This window comes from Sorex fumeus, unplaced genomic scaffold (genome assembly GCF_029834395.1).
Source record: "Sorex fumeus unplaced genomic scaffold, SorFum_2.1 ptg000044l, whole genome shotgun sequence".
NCBI classification, from domain to species: domain Eukaryota; kingdom Metazoa; phylum Chordata; class Mammalia; order Eulipotyphla; family Soricidae; genus Sorex; species Sorex fumeus.
Genome location: NW_026606101.1, coordinates 49,929,492 through 49,939,117, shown reverse-complemented (window position 1 = coordinate 49,939,117; position 9,626 = coordinate 49,929,492). Strand labels below are relative to the sequence as shown.

General features: G+C 49.3%; 1 protein-coding gene across 1 annotated transcript; it reads right to left on the bottom strand.

Annotated features, from left to right (window-relative positions):
* Window positions 1-1,142: 1,142 nt before the first annotated feature.
* Window positions 1,143-8,669, bottom strand: LOC130030597 (5-hydroxytryptamine receptor 3C-like). The gene is made up of 9 exons (XM_056121930.1): window positions 8,603-8,669; window positions 6,841-7,007; window positions 6,386-6,430; window positions 5,184-5,293; window positions 4,808-4,977; window positions 2,801-2,961; window positions 2,243-2,447; window positions 1,448-1,663; window positions 1,143-1,345 (listed from the first exon to the last, which is right to left on the bottom strand). Exons 1-9 carry the CDS (start codon window positions 8,667-8,669, stop codon window positions 1,143-1,145), a joined length of 1,344 nt encoding a protein of 447 aa, XP_055977905.1.
* Window positions 8,670-9,626: the final 957 nt, after the last annotated feature.

The window sequence follows — 9,626 nt, the reverse complement described above, 5'->3', positions numbered from 1 at the left end:
CATTGAGGAGTCACTCCTGGCAGCGCTCAGGAGGCCATATGTGATGCTGGGGATTGAGCCTGGGTTGGCTGTGTGCCAGGCCAGTGGCTTACCCACTATACTATCTCTCTAGCACCCCTAATGTTTTTCTTTAATGTCATGCAACAAAACTTAAAAACATGTTTAATTAAAATTATTTTACTCGTATATCTATTTCTCTAGCTAGGCCCCAGCTCTTTGAGGAAACTGCTTATGGTTGGTTCATTCTCAAATTTTTCATATACTGTTTGCATATACTATCATCATCTGTGCTTAAGAAACTCTTGCTAGGGACTGGAGAGGGGGCTTGGGGGTTGGAGCACACACTTTTTATGCATGAGGCTCAGGATTGAACCCTGGCCCCACTTGGTCCCCCCAAAACCTCTAGGAGAGGTCCAGGAGTAGTGACCAGCTCTGCTGGGTGTGGCCTAAAAAGCCAAAAAAAGACCTGTTCAATGCATGCTTGAAGCCATCCCTAAAAAGAAAAAACAAACTGAAATTGCTATATATCTCACTAGAATTTCATGACCGTTGGTAGTTGCATTGCTTTTAAACGTGCTCTCCGTCTCCACCTGGGTGATATGGGGAAAACCCATCGGAGGATCCTGGCCGCAGTTACCAAGAGGCTGCTCCTGGCAACTCGCCTAAACACCCAGTGCCTTCCCCCAGGCCCCGGGTGTCGTAGCAACACTGTTTCTCTTATCTTCTTCAGTGTCAGTCTCCAAGCTTTGGGGACAGAGCTGCTTGTCGGCTTGGGTACCTGCCGTGTCCTCACAAAGCAATGCAGTATTTGTGAAAGAATGAACAAACTGGGTAATCTGATTTCAAAAGAGAACTTTAATTCCCCTCCTCCACACTAGTAACAGGAGTTGCTTTGGGGGCAAATATTTGTAGTCATTCATTATGGGAAGTCTTCCTTTCCCATTGTTACAATCAGATGTCTGACATGATTATGTGCATTTCGAGTTCATGACGTTCTGGAATTCCAGTTTTTTGACTGAGTGAGTCAGGGCCATCCTGAACACTTGTGTGGGGCTTGGGGGTGGGTGTCGGGGGTCGGGGGTTGTGTCTGCAGGCACAGGCCTGGGAAACCTGAGCACTGAGGTTCCCTTAGAACTGTTCCTCTAGGTGCTCCAGAGCACGAGGACCGTGATGATGGAGGTGGCCAGGAAGAGCAGGTAGAGGCGGAAGAGGAAGGTGTCCATCACATGGCCGAACCACACCCACAAGTCAACCAGCTGGGCTCTCGTCCACCCTGACCCTTCAGTGAGCTCTGTCTCCCTGGGTCTCTGCTCCTTCGCCCCTCTCTCCTCCAACTCCATCAGGCCTGTTGAGAGGACAGAGACTCAGTGTGAAGAAGGAGAAGTGGGCGGCTGGACAAGCCAGGCATGCGCATAGACAGCACCTGGGCAGAGCCGACTCCCCGTACCAGGCAGCTGGGTGGGAGGGAGGTGGGGGTCCACTTTCTTCTTCCAGAACATGGCGGGGCAGCCTTTCCAGGGGCTGGTGCAGTAGAGGAGCAGAGAATGGAGCCATGGCGGCATGGGTGGTGGCTGGGTGGTGGCCACGTGCAGCAGGTAGGTGATGAAGATGGTCTCCAGCAGGCTGACCACCATCAGGGACAGGCACAGGGAGAAGTAGATGTCTGGGGAGGTGGGGGGTGAACAGTAGGTCTGAGGGGAACGGATCTGGAAGCACCACCAGCCCGCCTTCTGCTTGTCTCGTACCCAGACCCATTCTACGATGACTGCCTTCTCCCATGAGCCTTCTCGACCTCCTGCTCCATTCCCCGTTCTCCTGCCTGCCCAATTTCTTTCCTCCAGTTGTTGCTTTCTTTCCTTTTTTTGTTTTGTTTTATTTTTGCTTTTTGGGTCGCACCTGCGATGCACAGGGGTTACTCCTGGCTCTGCACTCAGGAATTACTCCTGGCAGTGCTCAGGGGATCATATGGGATGCCGGGAATCGAACCCGGATCGGCCACATGCAAGGCAAATGCCCTACCCGTTGTGCTATTGCTCCAGCCCCTTGTTTTATTTTTGGATTATATCTGGAGGTGCTCAGGGGTTATTCCTGGCTCTTCACTTAGCGATCACTCCTGGTGGTGCTCTGGGGACCATATGGGATGCTGGAATCAAACCTGGGTTGGCCGCATGCTAGGCAGACGCCCTATCCACTGTACTGTCACTCTGGTCACCCCCCTCTTTTCCTTTTCAAGAGTGCCTACTGATGAGGGGGTTGCCACTGGAGGGAAGGAGTTTGTTCATCATGAGCAGGAAGACGTTGTAGCCCAGCAGGAGGGTGATCTTGAAGGGCGCCCGGTTCTCATTCTCAGCTGGCAGGTAGAAGCTGAGGGCGTCAATGGCCATCAAAAAGCCACTGGGTACCAGAAGGTTGATGACATAGAGTCCGGGTCTGCGCCTGATGGCCACCTGGTGGGAGGAAAGGGCAGAGAACCAGGTGGAGCTGAAACCGAAGGTTCGGTCTCTTCCATCCTGGGGGGCTCACCCCATGGGATTCTTTCAGGGGTTGGATGAGGACTAACATTTATAGGACTAAAAAATTTCCCCAAGTCCACCAGAGACAGAACTTAGATGGGAGCTGGAAGGTGCAGAAAGTAGGGTTATTTAGGCAGGGGAGGGGATGGAGTTCAAGAGAGAAGATTGTGATGGTTGGGTGGGGTGCAGAGGAGGTTGGTCCTGGGGCAAGAAGAGGAAGGTGCTAGGATGGAGATGGGCTGGGGTGGAGGGGGACCAGACCGCCATGCCACACTCTCTGGGCTCACATATAACACGATCTGGTCAAACAGGCTGGAGCCCACAGACATCTTCGGTGTGGCCTTGTCGATGCCCAGAAGCTCCCACTCCCCTTGTGTGCGGATGATGTCCTTGGATGTGTCTGCTATCTCCCACACATTCTTGTCCAGGTCCAGCAACATGTTTTCCACTGGAGGGGAGACACCCATCCATTCAACACTCATGCACACAACACCTACACTGAGCAGAGCTCAGAGCCACAAATGACATAATCCTTTTAACGACCATATTTTACAACATAAGTGATGTAGATTTTAGGTCAAAATTATTTTTATTTTATGTATTTATTTTTTGCTTTTTGGGCCACACCCAGCGATGCATAGGGGTTACTCCTGGCTCTGCACTCAGGAATGAATCCTGGCGGTGCTCAGGGGACCATATGGGATGCTGGGACTCGAACCTGGGTCAGCCGTGTGCAAGGCAAATGCCCTACTGCTGTGCTATCACTTGAGCTCCTCAAAATTATTATTATTATTTTTAATTTTTATTAGTGAAACACCATGGGTACAGTTGTAGACTTACAATTTTTTGTGCTTCAGTTTCAGTTATACAATGATTGAGTACCCATCTCAAAATTATTTTTAAGGCAACATAATTTACAGTTATTCATGATTGAGTTTCAAACATACTATGTTCCATCACCAGTGTCAACTTCTTCTACCAATGTCCCCAGTTTCCTTCCCACTATAGGTCAAACATTTTTCTGCAAAAAGTATTGGGTGTGGTATTCTAGGGAAAAAGGGAGCTCAGATAGAGAAAGGAGCACCAAATAAAGGGTGTTGAGAGGATCCTCCCAGGATGGGAGAAGCATGCTGAAAGTAGACTATGATTTGCCACTCAATGCCTCTTTTGCAAACCACAACACCCAAAAGGAGAGAGAGAACAAAAGGGAATACCCTGCCACAGAGGCAGGGTGGGATGGGGGTATGGGGGGCCGGTGGGAGGGATACTGGGACCCGTGGTGCTGGAAAATGGGCACTGGTGGAAGGATGGGTGTTTGATCATTGTACAATTGAAACCCAAGCACAAAAATTTGTAAATCTACAACTGTACCTTATGGTGTTTCACTAACAAAAATTTTTAAAAAATGTAAATTATGGAGAATGGGCACTGGTGGAGGGATGGGTACTGGATCATTGTATAACTGAAAGCCAAGCACAAAAATTTGTCAGTCTACAACTGTACCTCATGGTGTTTCACTAATAAAAATTAAAAAAAAAGTATTGGATGTGGGGGCTGGAGTGATAGCACAGTGGGTAGGGCGTTTGCCTTGCACATGGCCGACCCGGGTTTGATTCCCAGCATCCCATATGGTCCCCTGAGCACAGCCAGGAGTAATTCCTAAGTGCAGGAGTAACCCCTGTGCATTGCCAGGTGTGACCCAAAAAGCCGAGAAAAAAAAAGTTAAATTGTTTCCCACTTCTACCCCTCTTCCACCGCAGCCTCCCCCACCCATCCACCCCAATTAAATATCCACAGTTTCTTTGTGTACTTCTTTGTTGTTATGTTTTTGCATTTTACCCAGTGGTGTTCAGGAGCTATTTCTGGCTCTGTGCTCAGGCATGACCCCTGGAGGTGCTGGGGGAACATATGTGGTGTCCAGGTTACACACTGGGGGCTGCAGAATGCAAGACAAGCCCCTTAACCCCTCTCTCCAGCCCTGGCGGCGATGGGTGCTAAGGAGTGATTTGGACCTCCCCACTTGAGCTCTCTCCTGGTCCTCTGTGTGCATTTTTTTTCCTTTTTGTGTCACACCCAGCGATGCCTAGGAGCTACTCCTGGCCCTGCACTCAGGAATCACTCCTGGCGATGCTCGGGGACCGTATGGGATGCTGGGAAGAGAAACCGGGTTGGTTCTGTGCAAGGCAAACGCCCCACCCGTTGTGCTATCACTCCAGCGCCCTCTGTGTGCATTTTTCTCCTGCCCCAGTGGTTGATCCCATTTGTGCCAACTCCCCACCCCCACCGCCACTTGCCCGTGTAGAGGAAGGAGCTGAAGGTGAGGGTGCAGTTCTGCTGGTCGAAGGGGAAGTAGAAGATGTTCAGGCTACAGATGCTGGTCAGCCGCACTGGTTTGCGATACACAATGCGGCCGTTGTGAGCCACGTAGGCAGAGAGGCCGTCGGGTGTCTGATCCACATCCGTGCTAAGAGACAGAAGCTCTGTGTTTCTCCTCAGCTTCCGCTTCTCTCTTGGGGATATGCAGGGCTGCCTCGTGCTCATTGGGGCCACCCCCCACCCCGCCACCTCACCCTCCCCTCCGGGAGGGAAGTCAGTGACCTCACAGAATGGGGTGCCCTGGCCTGCTCCTGTGGAAGTCTCCCCTCCAGCCTTCCTCAGCCCGGTACCCACGATTCCACAATGAAGATGTCGGGCAGCCACAGATTCTCAGCTGTCACCGAGAGCTTATTGATGCCACCACAGTCTTCTGGGTCCCAGCTGATGTAGGGGTGAATCCAGGCCTAGAGCAGAGGACACAGAGCAACGGTTATGGCTGAAACCTGGGCAGAGTCGTGATGTATGAGCAACTCTTCAGTCCCCTATAAACAAAGAGAGCTGTGTGTCTTTTTGAACAGAAATACATGTGTTCTGGACCTACGATAAAACTTCAGGACAGCGTAATAGGAAAAGCAATCACCTCCCTTTTGGAATAACTCCCATTAAGCCCATATTCTAAACTCAGTCTTATTGTCAGCCTGTGTTTTTGCGTTTGGGCCACACCTGGTGGTGCTTAGAGGTAACTCTTGGCTCTGCACTCAGGGATCACTCCTCGTGGGCTCAGCTCAGGGGACTATATCAGGTACCAGGGATCAAACTTGGGTTGGCAGCATGCAAGGCAAGTGCCCGGTCCACTGTACTATCGCTCCAGCACCCCCCATCCCAATGTCAGTAGTTTTTTTTATACATCATTTTAAGAAAAGGTATTTGTTTTATTTACCCGGAAGCATTGCTCATTGTTTATTGCTGTGTGTGGTGTTTTTTGACCCATTTCCGTCAGAGGATTGATGTCTGATTGCTCTTGTCATCCTGGTGATAACACCCCTTTCTCTAGCTAATCAAGGCCTGCTGGCCTTTCACTTTGCACACTGGGAGCATCTCCAGTATAGTGCTGACACTTTTGAGTTCCGAAGCTTACTCTTTTCTATATTTTTTATCTATATCTTTTGTTCTTTTCTATATATTTTTTAATCTATATATTTTGCTTTGGGGGGGCCACGCCCTACGGTACTCAGGGTCTCTGCCTGGCTCTGTGTTTAGCAGTGACTCCTGGCACGGCTTAGGGGCGATGTATGTTGCCAAGGATTTGAACCAGTGTTGGTGGGATGCTAGGCAGATGCCTTAGCTCCTGTACTCTCTCCAATCTCTAGCTCTGTCTTTCAGAGTTGACTGGCAGTCAGAGAGCTAGTTGCTTGTTACCTGCATTGACACTTTCTGGTTGGATTTGTCTATTCCATTGGGCACTATTTCAAGTAATGCTTTTTTTTTCACTCCCCAAACAACCCCAGAAAACAAGGGAAGGGAAAATCGGAAAGAAGAAAACTGAATTCACATACCATCTTTAACCACAGAAAGGACGTCAGCAGCTGGAGTTGTGCATCCTAACGAAAACCAAACAAATTTTTATAAAAATCAGACAATTGTTAATATTTAAAAATCAGGACTTAGTCTATTTCCTGTCTTTATTTCCCAAGTGGCCCCATGTGGCAGTGGAACTTTTCATCACATGTCCCCAGAGAAAGGTAATTCAGAAGTGCAGGTTGCATGTGAAATGAAGGGTAAAAATAGTCTGGGGCCCCATTGGGATGATATTATTTTGTGAAATATTCCCATAAAGGCAAAACTCAAGGATGACTATGGCCTACAGAAATGTTGCCGCAGCATTTCTTGTATAGAACATCTAGTTTGTAAAAAAAAAATCCATTCAGGGAACTCATGGCTGGACCAGTGTCTTGTTATGGTGAATTTTTGTTCTCTGCTGGGAGCTGATGGGAAGAATGTTGGCACTCACCACATCCAGGATGGCAGACATGGTGAAGGAGATGTTGACGTGAATGGGGATGCTGTAGTTGGTGACCGGAGGAAAGTCTTTCTGACTAAAGATAACCTCAAAGCTGGCAGGGTCCACCCCAGACATGTCAAAGCCGGAGCAGTTGATGGTGAAAGTATTTGTCCTTCCTGTGGAAAGCAGAGATGCTGGGAGGCAGGAACAGGACTTGTGTGTTTCCGAACTGAGAGGACAAATAGAACCGGGGCCTGAGACACTCTCTTCAGAGAAAGAAAATAGAAACCAGGGCCCCAGGCCGTTGAACCCCCTCCTTCCTGTTTCAAGACCCCCTTCTCTTCAGGGCTGCCGAGGAAGGCTGGCCAGGTAGGCAAATGGTGGAAAGGATGTGGTAAGTAGAGTCGGGGCTCAGCCCTTTCTTCCTGGCCTTCTGCTCCCTTCTAATGTCTATCCAAATTCATATGCAAACAGTCATGCCAGGGCGCCCTGTCTTTCCCCTCTCCAAACCCCTAAGTTTTGACCTTCACCTGACCATCCTTCTTTCTTGCTCTGTCATGTTTCATCTTCAGAATCTCCACTGACTAAAATTTCCCTGTAAGGTGTTTGCCTTCATTTCCCCGCCCTGCTTTCCCTTTTCCTGAAAGGAAAAGTTTAGGGGGAAGGAAATGTAGGTGTATGGTACTCAAATACGAGAGAACTTCACCAACAACCCCCTGAGCTGTCCAGAAAGCACAGGGGAAATACATGGCATTGGGGTGAAGTGGCAACAGATTCTGCACTCTCATTTTTTAAACTTTTGGGTCATACCCGACGATGCACAGGGGTTACTCCTGGCCTCTACACTCAGGAATTACTCCTGGCTGTGCTCAAGGGGACCATATGGGATTCTGGGAATCGAACCCGGGTTGGCTGCGTGCAAGGCAAATGCCCTACTCGCTATGCTATCGCTCCAGCCCCTGCACTCTCATTTTGATCAGTGGTGTAACAAGATTAAAAAATAATAATTTAAGGGGCCAGAACGATAATCCAGCAGGACGTGCCTTGAATGAGGCTGACCCGGGTTCCAGCCCCAGCATCCCATTAGGTCATCCAAGACCACCAGGAGTGATTCATAAGCACAGAGCCAGGAGCAAGCCTTGAGCATCACCAGGTGTAGCCCCCAAATGACGACAACAACAAATGAATAAAAAAGTGTAAATATAGAAGGACTCAAAGGATACTGCATTTGATGTGGATTTATTGACTACCTCGTGGGGCTACATAATGAAAAGTAAAAACCTTCTTGCTTTTCCCACATCCCCCTCAACCCCATGGGACTCTGGACGTCCCAGAAAGTTCTTTCCCACAGCTGTTCTGTCTCCCGCTTCAGGTTTGTTCCGAAGGTGCTCGTGGGAAATGGGAGAAGAGGGTCCCTCTCCACATCAGTTCTATTACCAGCTCCTCCCCAGGGAGGTGGGAAAGGGATTGTGTCACAGGTTCCAAGTTAGCCCTCTCAGAGCTACTCTGTCTTGGCAGAAAGAAGAACTTGGGCATCCTAGAAGGTTGGCATTGGAAGGCAGGTAAGAGAGAAGGGCAGAGAGTCTGTGCAGGCAAATGAGAGAGGGGCTGCGTTTGTCATCTGCTCCCACGGGAGGCCCAAACAGCGACTTCGGAGAAAGGAAATGTTTAATCCAGCTGTTTTACATGCTCTGTAGCTCATAGAGAAAGAGTTTCTGGATTTTGCCTGGAACATCAACCCTCAGGTCTCCCGACATTTGTCCCCTCTTACCTTGGAGCAGAAGGCTGACAGCAAGGCCCAGAAGTAACTCCCCCCAAGTTGGCCGCCCCCCTTCCATCTTCCTCTTCTGGATTCCTCTCTGGGCACTCGCCAAGAACCCCCAAGCTGTTGAGCTTAAAGGAGTGCAGAGCACACCAGGGTTCCTGGATTTGAATACTGGTCATGACAGGTGACCACTCCCTGGTGACAGGCTGTGGCCAGAGAAGGCAGCGGGGGTAGTGTGCTCTGCTTTGTGGGGGCCTGGGGCAGGTATGCTTTCCGGGGTGTAGGCAGCGAGGAAGCTCGGTCAGGATAAGGGAGAGGTAGCTTGTTTGGTGGCACTCTCTAGACGAATAGTTTAAAGATCTGAGTTCCCAAAAACCGGGGCCAGGAGGACTGGTTCAGAGTTGAAAGCTTGCCACAAGTGTGTGGGGAGTGGAGGGCAGTTGGTATAGAGAAAGGACCACTGTAACGTAATATTTGGGAATGGTCACTCTGGACAAGAACTGAGTGCTGGAAGTAGGTAAGGGAATATAAATGATAACCTTTTAGTACCTGTATTGCAAACCATCATGTCTGAGCGAGCAAGCGAGCGAGAGAGAGAAAGAAAGAGAGAGAGAGGCAGAGGGAGAGGGAGAGAGAGAAAGAAGCACAGTGCTGGGGAAGGTGGCAGGTGGGTACTGTGGACATTGATGGTGGGAAAGGTACACTGGTGAAGGGACAGGTGTTGAAACATTGTCTGACTGAAATCCAAAACCCAATCATGGATAACTGTGTATCTCATGGTGATTTAATTAAAAAAAATGAATTCCATGCATCTTTCAAGAATACTGGGGAACTTGGCTACTGATAACTAACTGAATTACCTGTCTGTTCCAGAGAAAATACATAAAACCCTAGGAAAGAGATGATCCAGCTCTCTCGTGATGGGGATACCTACTAATTTTGCAAGAGAAGACAAGTCTTTGTTTTTCTGTAGCTCTAGAAATGCACCCTTTTTCCTGTTGTAAGGTAGGGATTGCTGTCAGTTTTGAGG